This window comes from Pseudophryne corroboree, chromosome 8 (genome assembly GCF_028390025.1).
Source record: "Pseudophryne corroboree isolate aPseCor3 chromosome 8, aPseCor3.hap2, whole genome shotgun sequence".
Classification (NCBI taxonomy): domain Eukaryota; kingdom Metazoa; phylum Chordata; class Amphibia; order Anura; family Myobatrachidae; genus Pseudophryne; species Pseudophryne corroboree.
This window is the reverse complement of record NC_086451.1, coordinates 289652916-289677352: the sequence shown is the minus strand read 5'-3', so window position 1 is coordinate 289677352 and position 24437 is coordinate 289652916. Positions and strand designations below refer to the sequence as shown.

At 42.3% G+C, this 24437-nt stretch overlaps 1 protein-coding gene across 6 annotated transcripts in view; it reads left to right on the top strand.

Annotated features, from left to right (window-relative positions):
- Positions 1 to 24437, top strand: part of GUCY2F (guanylate cyclase 2F, retinal) — a 213949-nt gene that overhangs the window by 188960 nt on the left and 552 nt on the right. For 3 of the 6 annotated variants that reach the window (XM_063937290.1, XM_063937295.1, XM_063937294.1), the window contains one exon: positions 8156 to 10572. The exons of 1 other annotated variant lie outside the window; for it this stretch is intronic. In XM_063937290.1, the coding sequence (XP_063793360.1) occupies positions 8156 to 8267 (112 nt within the window). In that variant the 3' untranslated portion in view covers positions 8268 to 10572. Of the gene's footprint in view, positions 1 to 349; positions 2686 to 8155; positions 10573 to 24437 lie in introns of those variants that run through there. 2 more of the 6 variants (XM_063937292.1, XM_063937291.1) reach the window with 2 other exon arrangements.

The following is a 24437-nucleotide window of genomic DNA, read 5'->3' as shown; positions in this document are numbered from 1 at the left end:
AAATAATATTAACTACAAACCACGCCAATACTGCAGACGATGTGGCGGCTTTGATAATGCCTAATTAGTAAACTTATCCGTTGAGTTCGTATGATCTGCCAAGTACAAAACTAAATATTGTATCAGATCTAATATTCTAATATGCTTAATTTGTCATTTGATTATTTTTAACTCGCTTGGCAGTTTAAAAACAGCAAAAAAATAATATTTTGAGCTCTCCTTTCACTGATGAACAGAAAGCAGGAAACCAATGGTATGTTCAATTACAGTTGCACTTGATTTAGAATCCGAGTGGGAGGAGCTGGTGCTTTAAACTGACTGTCCACAATATCTCTTGTTGTTTGCTCAGCTTTTGCAGATGCGGCTAGCTGAGAAAAGAACAGAGGAGCAGATTCTAAGGCCCTGATCTAAGGCTTAGTGGACAGCTATCAAAAGCATTCAGACTTTTGGCCAATCAAGTATCTTCAATTCCACGTACCTGTACCCCCATTTTGTATGCCCATCTTGTGAACACAAGAACCAATGCCAGCTGCATTTACAGTACTTTCCCGCATGCTTCCTAAATTCCCAAACTAAGAAGATTTTAGGTTGGGAAAGAAAGTGTGATTGTTATTGTTCTATTTCTGTGAAGGTTGATCAGTTTCAATGATCCCAGAAACTAGAGAATTGTTCCAATTAACAACACGTAGACAAGCATATTCAGTTCTTATATTGAAGGGATTATTGAAGTACTGAAAGTCTGTCTGTCTCTTATTTCAGTAAATGTGTCCATTAAATTAAGAGATATATTTGGCTTGGCAGAATTTGTACATACAGAACCAAGTGTACTCATTGCAGTTTCATCTCCATTTATGGCTGACATAGCTGGACTGTTAATGGGCAGTCTCATGATGGCAAAGTTCGCTGAGGGCATGCCTATCCAACTGCGGCTATGTGTTCAGATGGATCTTTTGGAACTAGTTAGGGGGCAGGTTCATCATGAAGATATTTACAACTCCTCTTATGGGCAAATATACTCATTTAGTTCCATGCATGCATTGTTGGAACAGCTACACCAGATTTGCATTCAACTCAACATTAAGCATAAGTATATGTGTTTTCAAGGGATCAGACCCCAAAGATGTGAGTACAGGAGAGACATAACTACTGAGGATATTGCAAGTCATATGAAATGTTGCAGGTCCATCCAGTCAAATGCTAGACCAGATTCTATAAACTTACAGACTCCTTCCCATAGTCTACCACTGGCTGGAGTTGTGTAGGAAAAATGCAGCACTATTCATCAACAGCTGACAATTGACTAATGATGGTTGCAAATGCTGCCTAATTTACCCAGATGTTTCCATTATTGTGCCGCAATTTATATGTTATTTTATTATGCTAACTATTGTGTGAATGAATCATTATTGCGATATGTTATAGAATAATAGGTTTGGTTGTGTTCTCTGGAGAAACTATGAATATTTTTAGGATGTCACAATGTATTTGTCATCATAATATTCTCATTTAAAGAGGCAGTAATATGTTATAATATATAAAAGTATTAATCAATAGTTAAGGTACAATTCTAATTATTATTATTATCCACATATGTTGTGCTACATGTGATGATGCCTAAAGATACACAGCAACACAGAACAGAAAGTTAGTGAGGTTCTTGTTATAAAAAGTTGCTTTATAAAAGTTTTTTCACTACTTATACAGTATTTCCTTGCTGTGAGGGGGAATTTACTGTGAATGGATGTCACAGTCAATAAATCTCTATATGTACTGCTCTGTGAGTACTCATGGAACTGACTTGAAAACCAGGACGGAACCTGCTTGTTACAGTTTGGTTCATTTGGCATGTGTATGAGTGATGGAGTGTGGTACTTATAGTGACCTATTAGACATTGCGCCTAATCTCAGACCTGATCGCTAGGGTGAGTTTTTTGCATCCCTGCCATCAGGTAATCGCCGCCTACAGGGGGAGGGTATTACCTTTTTGCAGTTGTGGGATCGCATTCGTTGGCAGAGCTGCACAAATATAAGTTTCTTCAGTCTCCGCACTGCCCAGGACTTACTCAGCCGCTGCGATGATCGGGGCTGGAGCTTACGACGGAAACCCTCTTTCAAAATGCCGGGTCGCGCCTGCGTTTTTACGGACACTCCCTGGAAACGGTCAGTTGCCACCCACAAACACCCTCTTCCTGTCAAACTCCTTGCGATCATCGGTGCATTCCAGTAACGTGCAGTGAGGTCAGTAGCTGGGGAGGCACTGACTTATTTGTTAACCTTCTCTGAAAGCTATTGTTTCTTAGGCTCCAAGAAGCCAGTGTCAGTGTTACTCTGAACAGTATCAGCTTGGCACAATCACTGGGCATTAAATATTGGTTATTTATGACATATATTGGCAGATACCAAAGATCTGGACATTTGATGTTAGTAACAACTGTCAGCATGAGATAGAAGTCGGTTAGTATGATTAGATGATAGCTGCTTACATGATCAGATTCAGATGTCATCCAACGACATCTACCATCCATTCTAACTGATAGCTGATTGTAGATTGGAATTGGCTAGTTCTCCCATGAGCAGATATTTTTCCCCCAATATCTTCAGTTTTCAAACATTTGTAGTTACTGCACAGTTGAAAAAATCCTATCAAGTTCAATAAAAAAAAATGTAAATAATATTGGATTGACAGCGAGTGTTTTTCTTGGTGTGAGTCTTTCTATTCAATTTATAATAGGGAACTTAATTAAGGGTTGGTAGAAAAAAATTTGTGATACCTACAATTCTTTGAAATATTAATGTGGATTTCATGGGGCATATAAAATCCACCTGTTTTAGTTCATAGTAAGGATGTTGCTGAAATAATAAGTCTTATTATTTTTTATTTTGCTCATTACTTCTCCTATTTATGCATTTTAATACAGTCACTCTAAAATACTTGCTACCCTGTCAAGTTATTCTTTTTGGAGCAAGGAAAAAACCATAAGTGCTGTATATACTGTAAATGCTGTTTACTCTAAAGCACTGAAATAACCTCTCCCTGTCTGATGGATCCTGTAGTGTACTGAGAGAAGAGACTTATAGTCCCCATCCATTTGCGATGGATTGGTGCAATTCCCCGAACCCCCGACGCCGGTGAATCAAGGACATCACACCTGTTGGATTTGCCTGCTTTGCTGATCCCGACCAAAAAATTATTGGGATTGGCAATAGGGGATTTTTTACATGCAGAATTTCTCTGATTCCCAGACGGAATGCAGGTCATCGATAGCCGCCAATCAGCATTTTTGAACAGCGGATCATCGGATTGGGGAAATGTGGCGCAGCTGTATGGCTCGCATTACTTATATACTGTAAGCATCTCTGGTATAATTAAAAAATGGCTAGCTTTTCTTCTGCAAGTGGGCTGCAAAACACTCATTCCATAGAGCAGAACTATGAATTTAGCAATAGAGAATAAATGTCATATTAATAATACAATATAAGCAAAATACTTTGTTGAACTTACATATGAGGGGTAATTCTGAGTTGATCGCAGCTTCAAGTTTGTTAGCAATTGGGCAAAACCATGTGCACTGCAGGAGGGGCAGATATAACATGTGCAGAGAGAGATAGATTTGGTGTGGTGTGTTCAATCTGCAATCTAAATTGCAGTGTAAAAATAAAGCAGCCAGTATTTACCCTGCACAGAAACAAAATAACCCACCCAAATCTAACTCTCTCTGCAAATGTTATATCTGCCCCCCCTGCAGTGCACATGGTTTTGCCCAACTGCTAAAAAATTTCCTGTTGCGATTAACTTGGAATTACCCCCATAGTACTTATGATTGACAGGAATTTCAGTACCAAAGCTCTGTGGGCCTTACTCCAGCACATTCTAAATCTATACATAGTCAGTCTGCATCTCCCTCCCCTTGTCGTACATTTCTGTGATGACACTGGATTGCAAATAGGGGGTGATTTCTGTGTGTATTCGCAAAAAGCATAAAATAACTATGCCATCACATTACAGTCTACAGCTGGATACAGCAGATAATAGGATTTTAATTACCTACCGTTAAATCCTTTTCTCGTAGTCCGTAGAGGATACTGGGGTTCCATTTAGTACCATGGGGTATAGACGGGTCCACTAGGATCCATGGACATTTTAAGAATTTGATAGTGTGCGCTGGCTCCTCCCTCTATGCCCCTCCTACCAGACTCTGTTTAGAAAATGTGCCCGGAGGAGCCGGTCACGCTGAAGGAAGCTCCTGAAGAGTTTTCTGCATTTATTTTATATGTTTGTTATCTTCAGTCAGGGTTGGATGGCACCAGCCTGCCTGCTTCGTGGGACTTAGGGGGGAAGGGGGGGGGGGGACAGCCCAACCTCTTGACGGGCTAATGGTCCTGTATTTGTTGTTTACTCTGTTTAGCTAAGTACTGTTGATTTTAATATCACATTGTTTATATTTGGTGTTATTAGTAAATGGATTATATTAATATTAGCGTGACCACATTATTTACTAACAAATACGGGTAATCCAGTTCATTACGATTTCAAGCTGAGTGCTAATGTATGCTACCACTGATTATTTATTATTATGTTGAGAGTGGATTCTCTCTTGTTGTGTAAGAAACAAAGCCCCTCTAATTAGAAAGGATGATAGCAGGTTCAACATATTGCATATTAATTATAAAGGACCTGTCTATAATAAGAATAAATACAGCCAACCCAAATAACTAATCATATTTTACTATTATTATAGGTTATTATGTGCTGTCTAACCAGGCTTTAACATGCTGAACTTTGCAAGTGCAAACAAAAGCACTGTAACAGGGTGGTAGGGCAGCCTGTGCCAGCCCTGTCCCCTAATGCCAAGATGTCATACCCATGGGGCGGGGCAGCTGTCTCTGAGAAGTAGCGCTTTTTGAGAAGCATCCTTAGGAAGTTCTAAGCAGCTCCACAGGCTGCGGGGTGTCTGCCCGGAGCGTCCCTTTCTCTCCTTATGGCATAAATACACCTTGATGCAGAGGGATATTAAATCATCCAAAGAGGATGGCATCTCCCTTGATGCTTTGACTTGTTGCTCCAATGCCAGAGGATAGCACCGAGGGCCTCATTATTCCAGCGAAGCTCAGAGGCAGAGGTTCTGAAGTGTACTGCATGTTGTCCTACAACTGAGTACCTTGTTTCAGACACAATATTTTGTAGGCTGCAGACATTACCCATCCAGGTTCATAAAAAGACTTCTTAAAGGTGTCCAAAAATCTGTACAGCTGTGCAGCAGAGGATTGTTTCTTTGCCATTAAAGAGAGGCCCTGGCCAAGGTCTGCCCAAATATCAGAGAAATAATATAAGCTGCCTTCCCCCTTTTCTGTTGGGATGTTAGCTTACAATTCAAATTGACATAAATCACTGATAGCTTTTAGCGTCCCCATCAAATTTCAGGGGATTGGGTATCTATATTGATGAAGCTCCAACACGTTGGACTGGAGCTATGGGAACCAGAGTCGACAGGACTTCAGGAGGCTTAGTAGCATCAATCTGCTGCACTAGGGTCTGCAGACATTGCATAATTCGTGGTCATTCATCTTTTTCTCCATCCTGCTACGTAGGTGCTCCAGCAATTCTTTAGAAGAGGGATTACCAGGTGCATCCCTGCTTTTTTTAGTCCAGAATATGTTGTTATAGGTCTCACTGGGATAATATGATCTTAGTACACGAAGGATGACATAGCCCTACAACAGAGGTGACCATCACCAGGTATATGTAAGTTGTGACCTAACTAGATTCCTTGTGTACATGCTGGTGGTCGCATGAGATTATAGCCACAGACTAAACGACTGACCTGATAGCCATAAGGTGAACTGGAGAGTGGTCATCAGGAACAGGTTGGAAATTAAGCAGACAACACAGTACCAAGGAGCATACTGAAACAAGTCAGGAGAAAGCCAGAGTCATAACCAGGACAACAGGAAAGGCAGAACAGGAGGACTAGGCAAAAAGAATCATCGAAAGCCTGAGTCAGAATGCAAGTAAGTATCAGGTAATGTAGGTGCAGGCAGATAACCACTGGAGTATGGGAGTGAGCCTAATATTCTGTCAGTAATGCACATTGTCATAACAGTTTAAATAGGCTGGGCCATTTGAATTTGGCACCAGCATGATGTCAGTGTGATATAACCGGTCACATGACTGCTAGTACAATTCTGGTAGAAAGCCAGGTGTGACAGAGAAGACCCCAGGCACAGCACTCTGCGGAGGTAGATGCCGATCTGCAAGAGATCAGCACTCGCCCAACGGTGACCTGCGGCACTGGACCTTGTAAGGAAAAGCTGAAATTCAGCATTCCATGACTAGTTTACAGGATTGTGGGAAAGCTTACACTAGACCAGTGACCTTCTTTTTAAGCTGGGGCCCCAAGACATTTCCGTATGGAATGTATTGAATATCTGACAAACCATAGCTTGTGCAGATTCTGGGGCCCCAAACCATCTCTGCATCAGATGCCATTTGAATGTCTCACCTTGAAACTGATCTCTAGTCTCTTTTCTGTGCCAAACCTCTTCTAACGATTTAATATAGTCTATGCAAGGTCAAAAAAAGCAAAATGAAAACTGTATTTACCCACAGAAATGATCAAATGGAAAACTTACAGACTTTTTTAAAGAATTATTGAAAACATGTTGCAATTCTGTATACTTCCAAATAACTGTATAACACTGTCTGCTTGGAAAACAACATTTTTCAAAAATGACTTGTCCCTTAAAGGGATAATAATGATCTATACAGCCTAATTTGGAGCACTTAATTTGGTTGTATATCCAGACTCCAACAGTCATCCTAAGTCCAATGCAATTATATGAATGTATTCTATTACTCGCACTGCCCCCATTTCTTGTAACGGCACTCACACCCACCTCATGCTTGGTGCAGAGGAAGTGCACACAACTCAGAATAGGTTGCAGCTCTGACTACAGGCCCAGTTGCTAACTGGCAATTCCCACTTATCAACTGGTGAGAAGCGACTGAGATGCATACAGATTACACTTGCATGTGACTCAGGCCCCTTTCTTGCATAAAAATCTTACAGTAGTGTGTTGTGTGTAAAGTGATAGCATGACCAGTGTCAGAGACTATCCAATGTTCTATAGCAGTGGTTCTCAACGCACCATTAAAGTCCAGTTTAATAACAGCTGAATTAAGTAGTGCCTCAGTCAGTTTGCCTGTGCACAAGCATGAATATACTGTACTTAAAATCTGGACTGCTAGGGTGCCTTAAGCACAGAATTTGGAAACCTTTTTCTAATAGTGTTCATTATTATTACAACTCATTGGTGCATAGTTTTGGCCCAGTACTCAAAGTAAACACAATCATTTCTATTGAAAGCAATATCGGTACAGCCATAGGGCCTAATTCAGAGTTGATCGCAGCAACAAATTTGTTAGCAGTTGGGCAAAACCATGCGCACTGCAGGGGGGGGGGGCAGATATAACATGTGCAGAGAGAATTAGATTTGGGTGGGGTGTGTTCAAACTTAAATCTAAATTGCAGTGTAAAAATAAAGCAGCCAGTATTTACTCTGCACAGAAACAAAATAACCCACCCAAATCTAACTCGCTCTCCAAATGTTATATCTGCTCCCCCAGCAGTGCACATGGTTTTGCCCAACTGCTAACAAATTTGCTGCTGCGATCAACTCTGAATTACCCCCATAATCCCTTTATATTTACACCACATTTATGTTGTAGCTATATACTATAAGAACATTTTCTCTTGCTAAAGATAATGGTGCATTTTCTGTATTATGATCATGTAGTTGACACTGTTGCTATTGATATTTATGACAAGGTTACCAATATAGAAGTTTACTGTCACATACTGCATATTAAGTACTGTAAAAGGTAATATAGACAGGGAAAGCATGACCTCTGTCCACATCATTTCCTATTCATCTAAGGAAACAGAAGGCTACCAATAAATAACTGCATATAAAAAGCTATTTGCACTCTAATATTTGAATAAAACTATCGTGAAAGCAGTGAGAAATCTTTGCAGAAACATATTTGAATGTAAAATAACATGTACATGTTATTTGAGAACAGAGTATCAATAATCTATGGTAAATCCTAAATGTAAGTCTATTAATGTAAGTAATGTATTTTGTGTTGTATCCGCAGGGAAGATGCAACCTTCCGAGATCTGAAGCGACTCCTGAAAACAGCAGTGAAGAAAATATCCCAGGTCCGGCAGATTACATCTCTCATGACACCTGAAACAGAAAGTGGATGAATATACCTACAGATGGTGACCTTAATCTGATGGATTAAATCAATTCTGAATCAGTAAAGAAGGACACCTTTCAGGTCATCCTTAACAAGATTTACATATTACACCGGATAAACCCCATATAGATGGAAGTCCCTGCAATTTCCCAATTTCCAGTCTCTGATCTATGCTAAGTCTTTACACTGCAGGAACTGTACTGCACTGGAATACAGGGAGCGTTGTGCCCCATAAATGGGTTTGGTGAGCAGAGGGTTGGCATGAGCTAGTTCTGTTGCGCAACACAGGTCTTTGTGCCAGAGATTAGAACTGAAGTGTTGTGGAATGTCTTTCTGCAATATATGGTTTCATAGACATCCATATCTCACATATAGGGTTAGTAATATGCATGTTTATTGTTGTCTTTACTACAACCTAGACCAAACAGTATAATGTGTAGGCAATAAAAGCTAAAGTGCAAATATCATTCTGTGCTTTCAATATGTAATCGTCAGAATAAAGATGTTTAAAGTCTGAAATGGAAAACAAATTGAGATAATTGTCAAAACAACTTTGTTCACTGAGTCTAACCTCCTCCTAGTGCCTAACCCTGACCCTCCTGTCCCGCCTCCTAACCCTACCATTCTGAGAATGCCTGCATTTCATGTGTCAACATTTCAGATGTGGACTTTGTTAACATGTTGACATTCTGAGGATCAGACATCAACATTTCAACAATAGGTGCAGATTACCTAAACCCATGTCTGTGTAGAGGCCATGGGGTGCAAGGGAGGCTTTGCAGCAGTGCACACCATAGGAATGTACACATCACAGGGCCATAGACCAGGGCCGAGACTAGGATTTTGGGCACCCGGGTTAAGGCAGTAATTTGGCGCCCGCCCATGCACAAACACACTTTGGAACCATGTCAAAAACACAGTAATAAACCATTGGCAAAGTGACAACCAGCACTGTCAGGGTGCAACCAGCACATATTCCCTAGGAAAATGGATAGGAACACAAGAAATCTAACATGCACCTCAGATACAGTATTGTGGGGGACTCTGACTGGCCAACTGCTGTAGGACTACATTGCCCAGAATGCCAGTCAGGGCCTAGGGCCAATTAAAAAGTAGTACCAACTTTCTGGGGAGGGGGGATACACAATGTGGGTTATCCTGGCTGGTGTTGTATACCTGATATGAGCCATGCAGTTACTGTATCACACACACAGAAAGGGGGGGATGACTCCGACTGGCCAACTGCTGTAGGACTACAAAGCCCTGCATTCCAGTCGGGACCTAGGACCGATCTTTGGGAGGCAACAGCTGTCTTGGCGTACAGAGACCTCACCTCAGTGCCCAGACTAATTATCAGCTGCTGTTTCCTCTCGCTCTTTCTCCCTCTGGTAGATCTGCCGCGCAGGAAGGGGGAGGCGCTGAGGAACAGGGCTGGGGGCAGGCATAGTTTACACAGGCACAGGAGTGTGTGAATGGCCATGGACCAGCACTTGGGAAATGGAAGGGGGCAGCTGGAGAGACCATGGTCACCGCAGCCATCCTGAGGAAGCCTTTGACAGGTGAAACGCGTCGATTGCGGAGTAATCGATCCTGCTCCTGTGACCGCACGGACGAGGACACGGAGCAACGGAGGTCTGCCGGCAGACTACAGCTTATTCCACTACACCACCAACGGGTCTCCCCACGGAAAAACAGCAGCATTGAGCACACTGCACTGCAACACCAACGGGCTTCCCATTATAGAAGCAGCGGTTTTGAGGAAGGCGGGGGTAATACCCCAGACCACCATTTCTTATTATACAGGAAAGTACTGTGCAATGTAAAGGACAATTCACCAGCAGTCTTTCCAAAAGTATTGGGACTATTGACCGCATTAACCAAACTAACCCTGACTCTCAGTGGCACATAGAGACTATCCAGTAGCAGCCCTTACTATAATTTGGGACACTTGATCACAATAACAGAATATGCTCATTAATTATAGAGCTTAGCTCTCAGTGGAAACTACCAGAAACTGTGTTCAATCAAGGATAACAGCAAATCCTTATCTCTTTCTGGACAGAGACTGATATAAATTTACACCAGTGGGGTAAAACGCTAAAAGTAGTGTGCCCACGGGTAATTCATATATATATATGTTTGTCTGTATGTTGTTTGTTAGTCATGTGTACCGGTACTAGGGGAAAAAGAATTGATTAGCAGTATTAGTCATATATAGAAATACCTGAACTTTTTTTGACCCACAAGGCTTTTAGATTTAGATTGTTATTTTAACTACGTATATAAATAAATTGATATTTTATAACCCCGTCTCACTGTGGATATTCTTTGTAAATACAAGGTATAATTTATACACTCAAGCTAGGTGTGCGCTAAGACACTTATCCATTTTAAAGTGGTGTCATTGCATTTACCCAACAAATGTCAGAAAATGATTTCAGGAGTATATAAAAAAAATATTCAAACAGAGATGAATCAGCAAACTTCCCAGGAGTGGTGTACTGCCCTATATAGCCCAACAATACACTACCTCTCCAGTCACACACCAATAAAATGCTCTCTGTTCACTCAGAAATCAGGCAAAGCTCCAGCAGATGCATACTCTACACCTGTGTAATATAAATGAAATATGTCTTTTTTGTATCTCACTACAATCAAACTTCAGTTATTCAAGGTTAGAATTAGCTAAGTAGTCAAGCTGCTTAGCACATGAATTTATTAAGAATATACAGTAGACAGAGAAAGTTATTAAATAAAGGTTAATATATCAAAAGAGCCGTAATACTTAAGGTACAACAGAAATAATAATAATAATAATAATAATAATAATACTGACAACCGGTATTAATTGTAAAAAAGTTATATACAGATGGAGCCACGCTAGACGTGGCTCCGTCTGTGAATAGGAGTGCCCCTGGACGCTGTGAGCATCTCCTTCTGGACAGGCGCATGCGCCCGGACGGAGACGTGCCCCATTTACTTGAATGGAGAGCGTCTCCGTCCGGGCAGGCACGCGTGCCCAGACAGAGACGCTTACAATGGGAAGCGGCACAGTGCACTCCCGGCGTGACTAGGCAGACGGATCGCCTAGTCACGACGGCAGTGCACGCCTGCGACTAGCAGGGCAAAGATAAGGGAGGCTCCATCTGTATAAATTTAAATAAATACTAGAAGAGTCTATAGAAGAGGAAAAAAAGAGTACTATCCATTAGAGAGGCTGCAACTAACAGATTAGTTCCATTTACAGAGGTGTAAACGGGATTTAGGGGTACAGGAGCAGAGCACCCAAGGAGGAGGTAAAGTATAGTTGGAGTGCAGAAGAAGTCAACTGTGAGAACAGGCAGGAGGAGGACCCTGCTCCTTGAGTTTACAATCTAAGGGGAAGGGGCGAAACAAAAGGATAACATGAAGAGTGAGCTAGGATAGGTGGAGTGAGCCAATGTAAGGGGATCTGAGGGGAGGAAGCAAGGTGGTAGCACATGCTGGCTGTCTCTCTCCCACCAGCCCCGAGTATCCCTCTGTGTAGCCGGCGCGAGTCAGGAACTTAATGTCGGGGACTGACTATCACTGGCGCTTTCGTGGCGGATCCTAAGCTCTGCTTCTGATGTTGTGCCCAGCCCACGATCCACAGGGAAACAGGGAAGAGGAGGCGGGCAGCATGCGTGGCAGGAGGTCGGCAGGAATGCCGGTACTTCCTCCTCATGAGATTACAATTACAGAACATTGAGAACAAGAGCACACTGCGCTGCCCGCAGCCACGGCTCAATCCGTGCATGACTAGATGCAGGTGGAGGCAACCTGGAGGCAACCCGGATCCTGGAGGCAACCTGGGCCCCATAGCAGCTGCATCCCCTGCATCCACGGTAGTTACACCACTGTTACAAACCGGTTGAAGAAGCACTGGAACTAACAATCTTTAATATATTAACACTGTATGCAGCTTATTAATTGGTTAAGATTCCCAGTTTATAGCTGCATACTGTACTCTCAACCCATCCATCGTGAAACACACACACACACACACACACACACACACACACACACACACACACACACACATTAATGTAATCTTTTGTTTTATTCTAACCCCTGTTGACAAATGAACACTATGCTCACGTCCAGGAATAAAATAGCCTGTTCGCTCACTGAAGCCTTTCACCTTAACATCAGGATGGGCTTCTGAAGAATATGTGAATGTGGGCAGGGGAATTTCCCGGTATACACTAGAGGAATTCATTGGTAATTATGAAATCATTCTGTATAAAGGAATCTTTCCATAAACATCGCTCCTTTGAAAAAAAAAAAGTTTATATATAGACCACCCAGTTAATCACAACACAGTTGACTGCCATTATGTGTATTAAGCATAACAGACTAATCTGTTCACTTATAAGGTAAGTTATGGTGTTACTTTACATAATGGACTAGCATACCTTCTAAAGACCAAAAACGGAGGTGTTGCAAATAGCAACTAATCATTCTACATATCAATTTATAGAACTGAATAGATAAATGATAGCTAGAACCTGATTGGTTGCTCCATTTTTCCTCTTTACATTGTGATAGCTCTACCCTCAAGTTGAGAAATGTTTTTTCAGGGTCACGCATTATAGCTAGGATAAAAGCTACAGCCATATAATTACATTTGCTAATGTCTGAATGTAAGTTCCTTGTAACAGAATGAATTACGGACTTCCTTATTATACTGCTGACAACAGGAGAACTGTTAGAGAGTCATGGTACTCTATACCAGGCACTGTGTCTTAATGTAATCCTCTGAGCATGCACAATACTGGGAATTTTACAAGAACTTTCAAATATAATAAATGAATCCAGGCCTGCCCACATTCTGAAGTCCAGATTCTTAAAGCTTGTATTAAACATCATTGATGAATGCAGGGGTAGTTTTGCTAAAGGCTTCTAAAACAGACACGTGGTGGTGTTGCCCATAGCAACCAATCAGATTCTACCTATCCTTTTTCTATAATCGAAAATGATAGATTCTGATTGGTTTCTATGGTCAACACCACCTCTTGTCTGTTGTGTCTTTAGTAAATCTACTGCCATGTATCAAGTCTGATGTTTATTTCCTGTGCCAGCTTCTGATTTCCTTTGTTTGTCCTGAATCACAAGTTGTGTTTGTTAATGTTCAGGGTGCACTAGGTATACATATACCTGACAGTTGGTAAGCTTCTGCTGCCTGTCTCCGGGCTGTCAGTGTCAAACTGCTGAATTATGCTGTGTCGGCATCTAGCTTGAGAAGGGACTGGCTGTCACGATCCTCTCTGTAGTTTTCATATTGGGTGACTTACCTCTGCCATCTGTCCTGGACCCTGTATCTTTGCTCACTGGGATAAACAGCTAGTCAGTACCATGAGTTTCATTAGTGCAGAGTTAACGAGCTCCACCTGTGGTGATTAACCTCCTGTGTGAATCTGAATTCAGCAATCTGGAGTTTAGGCCTAAAAGCCAGCATCCTCTGTTCATTTGCAGAAGTTCAGGCTTCAGTGTTCTTTCGGCCTGCCAGGCCTCACTCCACATCAGAGCCTAGTCTGGAGTACTCATGTGACAGTGTCTGATCACCTGATCCGGAGCTGTCCAATCCTGTGCCAGCCAGAGACTCTCTGAATCACCTGACTCAGCTCACTAATCACCAAGGACCAGGAAGTATAAGTCAGGAGACTTGAGTTGCAGACTCTGCCAGTTTCTTGTGTCACACACTCAGGTATGTGTAAGCTTAGAAGCTGAGCTCCCTAAAGGTAATACTTGTGCTTTGGTTCCTGTAAAACTCTGCTCTTTTGTTACCTAGTCTGGATTACAGTTGTGTTACCATTGATATCCAGTATTCGTCTCGTCTTAAAGCCATAGCTGCAGAATTCCACAATCTCATCTTAAAGCCACAGCTGCAGTATTCTAGTCTCATCTTAAAGTCACAGCTGTAGTATTTCTACAGTCTCGTCTTAAAGCCACAGCTGCTGTATTCTTCAGTCTCATCTTAAAGAAACAGCTGCAGTATTCTTCAGCCTTGCCTTAAAGTCACAGCTACAGTCATTGTTCTATTTACAGTTGCATTTCCAGTTATATCCGGTACCAGCCCAGTTCCAGTCTCACCAGTAACCAGTCCGGTTCTCAATCTCGCCAGTAACCAGCCCAGTTCTGCGCAACTCCAGAGAACCTATTTCATAGTAACCTTGAGTACACAAGCACCTACTCCTGTGACAGTATATCCAGTTCAATCTCACCAATACATTCACCATCCTGCTCTCAACATCAAGTCCCTGGCGATCCAGTGGTCAGGATACGGCTCCCTCTGCCGAGGCCCGGGTTCGATCCCTGGTCAGGGATTACTCATTCTTCTCACTGATTCCTACAGACCAGCCTAATATACACATAGTCCTCCAGTCACCCGCACAGACTTCACTAACACCGGGTTCACAAAAACCACAGTCATGACACTGGCCTGGCACATACATAAAGGACCAGCTTCAGTGGGGTACAGGTGGTACACTTAAATGCTGCCTTGGCATATTTATCACAATCTACATTTTTTATGTGGAATTGATAAATATTTGTCACCCAAATTCGCAATGTGAATATTAATATTTTCATGCGAATTGGCTCTAATCTTCTTGCCAGCAGATGGGCTCCTATAAGCGCCTGTCCTGGCAAAGAGTTCCAAGTAGTGTGATTGTGTAATGCTATCACACTGATTCCTGGTTCGGGTCATCTGGACACACTGGGACTAATTCAGATGTGGACAGATCTTGCATCGCTGCTGCTTTCTTGGAAGCAGCAGCTATGCACTAGTATGGTAATGCACACGTGTATAAGGAGTACTACTAATGCACATGTGTATAAGATGCACTACTGTTTTGCATAACGTGTACAAGGAGTATTACTGTGTGGCGTAATGTGTATAAGGAGTACTACGGTGTAAAGAAAGGTATTTAAGTAGTGCTACTATGTGGCATAAGTTGCATAAGGGGTACTACTTTGTGGTGTAATGTGTATAAGGAGTGTGGCATACGATGTGTAAGGAGTACTACTACTGTGTTGCATAAGGTGTATAAGGAGTACTACTGTGTGGCATAACGTGAATAAGGGAACATGCTGTGTGTCATACGTTTTGTTAGGATATTAGGTTATGGTTAGCTGTTTTGGGTTAGGGTATTAGGTTTAATTTAGGGGTTTGAATTAGGGTATTACGGATAGGGTATTAGGGTTTGGTGTAGCAGTTTGGATTGAGGACCCCTGATGTTTGATTCCACTAATTCAGCGGTGGCCAACCAGTGGCTCTTGAGCCACATGAGGCTCTTTCTTTACTCAAATGTGGCTCCCAACACTCAAAGTCACATGACCACAACAGATACAGAAACCGCTGCACTCCAGCCAGACACGCAGCAACACTACAGGGACTGAAAACTGAGGGAGCCAAATACAATAGGTGAGACATCCACCGGCAAATATAGGACACATAAGGGGCTGCTGCAATCACGGGCTTGGAAACTTTTAGCCTGGGGTGCAGACTCCAGCAAGCGGACCCATTTTTTTTATAGGGAATCTGCAGTCAAGTGGCCCTGGAACACTTATATTGCACTGGCCCAGGGGTCAGATGGCACCTTTATATGGATTTGGATTTTTCAATTATTTTATGTGAAAGTGACTATTTCAATGTATTTTATGTTGGATCTGGCTTTAAAATGTATCTTATGATGAATCTAGCCTTTTCAATGTATTTTATACCGGCAGTGTGTCCTAGCTGACATAAAGCCACACCCCATTTTTGCACACGCGCCTTCGGCTCGATGTCGGCTCTTTGACGTACCTAACAAGATTTTTTGGCTCTTTGCTCTGCCTGGTTGGCCACCCCTGCACTAATTGCTTACCTTATTGTCCTTAAGCAGGGCCGGCCCGAGGCATGTTCCTTAGGAGCGGCCGCAATGGGAGCCGGACTCCTAAGGGCTTCCATTAGTCATCCCGTCATTCAACTGAAATATTGCTCCGGATCATCAGCCAATCAGCTCGTGGACTAGTGGCAGCTCCTGATTGGCTGCCTGATTGCAAGCTTTGATTTGCTCATGAACCAGCATCTGACTTGACCAATGCCGGAGACTGAAAACCCTTGCAGCAGCAGAGGCAGCAGGAACAGCAGAAGCGGCGGCTGTAAACAGAACTGCTGGGGTTAGGGGCATATGTGTGTCTGGTGCTGTGGGCATATGTGTATCTGGCACTACTGGGGGCATATGTGTATCTGGCACTACTGGGGGCATGTGTATCTGGCACTACTGGGGGCATATGTGTATCTGGCATTGGGGGCATATGTGCATCTGGCATTGTGGGCATATGTGTATCTGGCACTACCTGGAGTATATGTGTATCTGGCACTGGGGTCATATGTGTATCTGGCACTGGGGTCATATGTGTATCTGGCACTGGGGTCATATGAGTATCTGGAACTGTAGGCATATGTGTATCTGGCACTGTGGGGGCATTCAGAATTTCTCGCTTAGGGTGCTAGTAGGCCTGGAGCCAGCCCTGGCCTTAAGGATTTTTACATCTGGAGAAGCAAACTGTTTTTCTTGGGAGCAGTGTGGTGAGAAGAGATGTTTTTTCATATTTTTCTTCTGTGAGTTAAGGTTTAGAGTAGAACAAACCATAACCATCTAGTCAGGGACTGGAATTTTTTTTACTTGTTTTATATGTATGTGGATCTTTTTTATACAAAAATAATAAAAAAAATCTTAAAGAAAGAAATGTATCTCTGGAGGTTGTGTAAACTTACCTTATATCCCAGTTGTTGGAAAGTGTATACCGTCTGGTGGATATAACGTGGATAAAAGAAACCTTTTGGTGCATATAGAGAAATATGACCTAGATGAGTGTCATTCTTTTGAGATTATTATTATAAAGTTAGAAGAGGGGGAACGAGCAAAAAAGAAACCTATATGTGAACGCATCTCATTTTATTGGGGTGAGTCCGGAGGTTCCTTTTTACAGTAGTGAAAGAGTGATGTACATTACTGGATAACCAAGTTCCCTTGATATCTTCATTTCGTATAGAAATATACAGGTCATCGTTACCAGGATATTTTTTTTAAAGTCTAGCAGCGCTTGAGGACCGCTCTCTGTTGTTTTGTGTCAAGAGAAGACAATTGGCTACAGTTCACATCACAGTGGATCATTCAAAATGCAAAAGACAATGGATTTGAATCATAGATTTGGGCAGATTATAATTGGAATTACAAATTAGCATATTATAATTGGAATCACAGATATTAGCATATTATAATTGGAATCACAGTCTATAATGTGGTCATGAGGAAAGTGATGAAAAATACATTCAGCAATAACAAACACTAACTTTCTAGCTTGCGCTAGCCAAGGTGCAGTGATCTTCACAGGCAATAAATGTTGGAGCTCTGGTAGAATTCTGTAGTGCCACTGTGTGTCAATAGGGTTGATTGGCACATAGATGTATAAGGAATCCTGGGTTGTGATAATGACACATGTATCTCAGATCTATCCAAAGAGGATGTAGCTAGCGAAGGGATGGTAGTGTCTCTTGACACATTTAACTCACTTAGCAATGGGGGTCCTTTGGTTGAATAAACTCAGTTACAGGGCTTTACTTATACTTGCATAAATAACTCTAGATAAAATGTCTGCCTTGCACTTGCACAAAAACTCAGTATTTAATGTCCCAACAGTGTCAATGCATGGGAAATGATTGTTTTTAATGACCCTTTGGCAAAGTTAACTTGTGGATTATGGTCCTATGCTGTCCACACCCTTCTAACACTACACAGCTGGCAACAATGGATACTTAAGCTAGATGTCAAACCTGCCCGTTCTTTTGGTCAGTCAGTTCCAATGTACTTACTCAGACCTTTAGAGTGGAGGATTTTACTTGCTGGACCAGTTTTCTACGGTTCCTCACTGTTACAAGATGGGCGCGGCATCCAACCCTTTCATTAGGCCTGGCGGTGTCTGGTCTCCGGCTGCAACATCTAAACGCTCGCTCACCTGGCACTTGGCTCTCCAGCAGTAACCTGCTGCTTCCACACTGCAGCACTGCTCTCACCACCCAGATTGACCCTGCGGCTTACACCCATTCTCAGCTCCTGCTCTGCTCCTCGCTCAGCATGCGTCCAGCACCTCCAGTCTCCAGTCGAGTCCTCCTCCTTCCCACAAGGCTACTCTATTCCCAAGCTTTCCGCACTGACCTTGTGATTGGATCAGGGTCCTCCCTTTACTCCCGCTGTGCCAGTGCCTTCCCCTGCCACTGCAGTGGACCTGTAAGTGATCTTAAAGGGGCACACACAACATTTTCCAGGGTACCAGAGCTGCACACTACATAGGTCTGCTCAATTGGAATGCTGATTATTTTTTTACAAAGTGCAAGTATCTTCATATAGTGGATGACAGCCAAGAGAGGGCAGTATCATGCAGACCAATGGAGTAAAGGATATGCAGAATGGAGTAAAGGATATGTAGAAGGAGAGGGTGGTCCGCAATGTCAAAAGCAGCAGAGATGTCAAGAAGAATAAGCAGAGGGTAGTGGCCCTTAGATTTGGAAGCATGGAGGTCATTGCAGACTTTTGTGAAGGCAGTTTCAGTGCAGTGGAAGGGACGAAAGCCAGACTGGAATGAGTCAAGCAGTGAGTATTAGGAAAGAAAGGCAGTGAGGCGGTTGTAGACAATACACTTAAGGAGATTGGAGGCAAAAGAGAAGAGAGAGATGGGTCGGTAGTTGAACAGGTGGTTTGGATCAAGGGTTATTTTTTTAGGAATAAGGGAGACATGCATAGAATGACATGCTTGAAGGCAGAGGTGACAGTGCCTGATGAGAGGGAAAGATTGAGAAGGTGGGCAAGATAGGAACAGGCAGAAGGAGAGAGATAGCGGAGGAGGCGGGAGGGGATTGGGTCAAGTGGGGAGGTGGTGGGAAGGAGGAAAGATGAGGATCATGTCTTCCTCACCAGATACAGGAGAAAGATGTCAGATTTGGTGAGAGGGATGGGGAAAGGTGATAAGGGATAGGAGGCAGCTGGTTGCTGATGGTCTGGTGGGACGTGATGTCCAGATGTATGGAGTCAATTTTGGATGTGAAGTAAGTGGCAAACTCAAGAGCAGAGCAGGGGAAATGAAGCGGGGGTGGGCAGACAAGGGAATAGACAGTGACAACGGTTTGCCAGGGATTGGAAGACTGGAAGGAGATGAGATTCTTGAATTATGACTGCTTAACGAGGAAAAGGTCAGCACTGAAGGACGAGAACACAATTTTGAAATGGAGGAAGTCTGCCTTACAGAATAATTTCCTCTAGTGTCGCTCGGCAGTACGTGAGCATTTTTGCAGATATCTGGTGCATGATATCTGGTTGGACTGAAAATCTGGTAATGTAAGGGAGTGAATGAAAATTCATCATTTGCCCCTAAACACTGAAAAGCAGACAAAAATGGTCAAGCAGACAAATTTGTTAAATCCATTTGCTTTAACCAGTCAGTTTTCCGGTATTTCAGAGCAAATGGTCAATTGTCATTTGCTCCCATACATTACCAGATTTTCATTCCTACCAGCCAGATTAGACAATAAATCTTTAGGTGTACGGCCAACATGACTGTGGTATAAAGAGGATTTGTGTCCAAATAAATTTCCTTGCAGTGTTCTATAAATGTGTGTACAAAATGTGGGAAGGCATGGGCCCATAGCATGGGCTTTTACTGGGATCAATTTTGTCATGCCCCTTCCCCACAAGCCATGCACATTATGCCCCTATTGGAAACATGAGGATGGGGGGCACCAATTCTCCTTCTAGCACAGGGGGTCAAAAAGTCTAATTACGGCTATGTAACTACCACATATTTCACTTGTCTATATAAATGGCACCAACAAGGTATGTTTGTTACACGTGTTTTCACTTTATGTGTACTCCCATCTCCATCCAAAATTATGGTTTCAGTTCTTCTTAACACAGAAGATATAATTCGAATAGGATAAAACCAAAGCTTATAATAATACAGCACCAAACGTCTACCAATCTAATTCTAGAAATAAGATTTGTTTTACAGATGTGGGGGTTACACTTATTGAAGGAAATGTTATGAAGAAGGATTACCCGAGTGTATTTGCTTTTAAGGTTAGAATTCTCTAACTCTTCAACAATTCTTGGTACTTAGTAATAAAATTCCAGAGGTCATGAGAGGTGAGATTAAATAGTTCTGCTGTGATCAGGAAGGATTTTTCCATGGAAGGAGTGGGCTTACCATGTGTAACACAAAGAAAAGCCTTTCTGTCAGATAACGCATATTGTTGGTTGACTTCGAAACAGTTGCTATCACTATCAAAACATCTTAATTGTGAAATATTTCTTATGGAAACGCTACTATGCTTCTTCCTCCCCCATGAGCCCAACTCTGTAGTAAAAAGAGATAGGAGGATGGAGTGAGAGATACGTTTTCGGAGGTTTGGCTGCTTTCCACTTATGCACCAATCGGATCCCTCTCAACACCCCCCACACACACACACACACACACACTCCCGCGTGGGGGTCCACGACCCCCCTGGAGGGAGAAAAAAATAGCGTGGCTGCATAGAGAGAATCGCGGACACTTCCGGTTTCATGTTGTGCTGCGGCGGAGATCGGTGGTGTTTTTATAGAGTTATGAAGGATCTGGCACCATTTGGAATAGACACCTTACTAGATAGATATGGGTGTATGTATGATTTATAGATAGTTATGCCATGGTTTTCACCATCAAACGATTTTATGGGATGTACGTCACTTCCGGTGTCCAGATCACTTCCGGTCAGACGTTATAATATGTAAAAAGTGCGGGAAACGGCGCATCAAGGAAGGGGAGGAGTATCAATTAGATCTAGTATATTAGGATGTTTAAAAGAGACTGACAGCATGCTTCTGATGAAAAACCTTTTAGGGTTCGAAACGCGTTAAGCTGATGTTTATTACTGCCCACTGTGGACCTGGAGCTGTGTTTAGGAGATTGGTTTCCTTATCATTTGCACGTGCACTTTTCCATCTGAAAGGATAACCTGCTGCTTGATCTTCAACTCTTGGACCCAGATGTTGGGTAGATATGTCTGTATTTGTTTGTATAAACGTAAGTGCTATGTATTAAAAATATTGTTGTTTTAAAAAAAAAAAAGACATTATTTGCACCATCATTTGTTTCTTTTGTTTGGTGATATTGCATTGGAGGCCCACTTTCAGAGGAAGGAAACGACTACCCAAGTTCTGAAAATTCCTCACAAATTGAGTGAGATACAGTATATGCCTTCCTTCATTTATGAAATGTGAGTGCAACCTTGAATCATTTCTGTGCTTTTAATTCATACAGGATTGCACTAAAATTGTCCTTTTTTCTTTTTGAGTACATTCCGATTTACGGCAAAAAGGAGTCTATCTGGAAGGAGGAAAGGAACTAAGAACTTTTGGGACTGTTTGTTGCTGCTTAAAAATCCACCCAAGGGAAGATCCCTATTATTTATTTTGGTGGAATTGACTTACTTCTCTTTTGTGTTCATGTAGCCTCACTTAACGCCTATTGAAGTCTCCACATTTTCAGAGAAACAGCATCTGTAATGGGAGGGGTGTGAGTTTCAATAGTGTGTTTGACAGCGTCTCTAAAGATGCACAAATCTGTATTTGAGCACCTACAGGCACTGACAGTGGGCATCTCAGTCTTTGCTCCTAGATGCACTGACAGTGGGCATCTCAGTCTTTGAGCCTACAGGCACTGACAGTGGGCATCTCAGTCTTTGCGCCTACAGTCACTGACAGTGGGCATCTCAGTCATTGCACATACAAGCACTGACAGTGGGCATCTCAGTCTATGCTCCTACATGCACTGACAGTGGGCATCTCAGTCTTTGAGCCTATAGGCACTGACAGTGGGCATCTCAGTCTTTGCACCTACAGCCACTGACAGTGGGCATCTCAGTCTTTGCGCATGCAGGCACTGACAATGGGCATTTCATTCTTTGCACCTACAGGCAGTGACAGTGGGCATCTCAGTCTTTGAGCCTATAGTCACTGACAGTGGGCATCTCAGTCTTTGCGCATACAGGCACTGACAATGGGCATCTCAGTCTTTGCACCTACAGGCACTGACAGTGGGCATCTCAGTCTTTGAGCCTATAGGCACTGACAGTGGGCATCTCAGTCTTTGCCCCCACTTTCACTGACAGTGGGCATCTCAGTCTTTGCGCATACAGGCACTGATAATGGCCATCTCAGTCTTTGCACCTACAGGCACTGACAGTGGGCATCTCAGTCTTCGCACATTTGGACACATGGATGTACACCAGCAAAGGGCTTTTTAGCAGAATTTGCATACAGTAGCAGACAGATGACTGCCAGTACATGCAGACATGATGCAGCTTCCATCTCTGAATCAGCCTTATTGGCTGTAACTTAAATGCAGCACTACCTATAAAGTACACCGCGGGGCTAAGATGCCGTTTTGACATCCACGTACATCTGAACCTGCACATCTCTAGTTATAGAAGGTAATATTTAGGTTTCTCATAGGAGTTAAGTAAAAGACTTCTGTCTCCAACCATGTCACTCTACACAGTAAAAACAAGATGGCCTCTGCACATGCTCAGTAAAGACCTAAGTGGCCATCTTGGGAAAGGGCAAGACGCCTCCCTGGAGAACAGGAAGACTGTAGACTGCATAGTAGCACACTCCTCTTTTAAAAATAAAAATAGTTTTCTTCTTAAATTGAATCAAATCAAGTACATCTTTTTAAAACTATATTTAAATATGACATTTATATTTTTTTTAAATACACCTAAGGGGGCCGGGCCAGCACTTGTGCAGAACATATTCCTATTAAAAATTCCATGTCATACTACTCAGCACAAGTTAGTTAAAGCTGCGAAGCAGGGGTCTTGTGCATATGGACACATCTGTAGTACAGTATTATAATATATCATTATTATTTGACATATTGTTTATGTGGTATCCAAATAAAATGAATACATTTTTTCAATAAAAACCTTTGTACTTGGAACATTGGTGTCTTCTCTCACACCTGCTTCTTTGCTCATAGTATACCAAATACACTAAGGGTATGATCAGAGTGCACGCTATGCCGATATTCACACAAGCAGCATTCTCTACCTGCCTCCAAGACTGCAGGCAGACAGTGAATGGCAGTCAGCATGCTGATTGGTGGATGACTGGAGCTATCCACAGCTATCAACAAATCAGTATGGAAGCATGTGGAGAGACAGTGCAGGATTAGTTCCTGTGAACGGGTGGTTATGGGCCCCTAGTGCATCCTTTTGGCCAGGGACTACAATGCTGTTAAAACGGCCCTGAAGAGGGGGCACTAAAAAGGGGCATGGTTGTATGTTTTGGGGGTAACACAGGCGTATTGCGGGACTGACGCTTCAAGCTGTTACGTACAATGACACCAAACTATTTGCATAGGAGTCCATACTCAGACAGTAAAACTGCACATTGCCATTGATCTGGTGCATGATGCAATGGCGCAGATAAAGATGTCTATAGATTCTTACAGTGGGTGTCTCATAATTGCTCTGAGTTGCATTTGCAGGCTGTTTGCTACAAATGTGAGACCCGTCTACAATTAGAGTTCCATGTAACTCTGAATCAGGACTTTTTATGTTCAATAACAGGTTCTAGAGTTAATCAAAATTATGTAATTGTGGGGCACGATTTTAATGGGTCTGGCCTAATTGCAAAGTCTCGGCTATTTAGCAATTTTGCACTTGTGAAAGATTTTGTGGGTTACAGTCTGGTTGTAGAACTCCACAGTCATTGTTTGATCACATTTTTATCAGTCCTTATAGTCATCTCGTACACAATGTTAGCTCATTCACTAAACGATTTTATGGACATTATGTTAAATAAACTACTTTTCCGTCAGCAATAGCTGAATGTATGGGCTTTTCCAAGTTCATACTGTATGTGCTGTAATTCTTCTAACTTTGTGGTTTTAGACTTAGCTGGTCACAAATTACACAAATATATGCTGTTATTATTTTTGAGGATGAAATTGGGGCATGGTGCTCGCAGAACTGGTGGGACTGGGCTGCCTTAGGGTAGAACACTGTAACATTTAATTTAGCACTTTATATATCACTTTCATACAATTTTCTACTAATATCTTTTTAATTACACTTTTT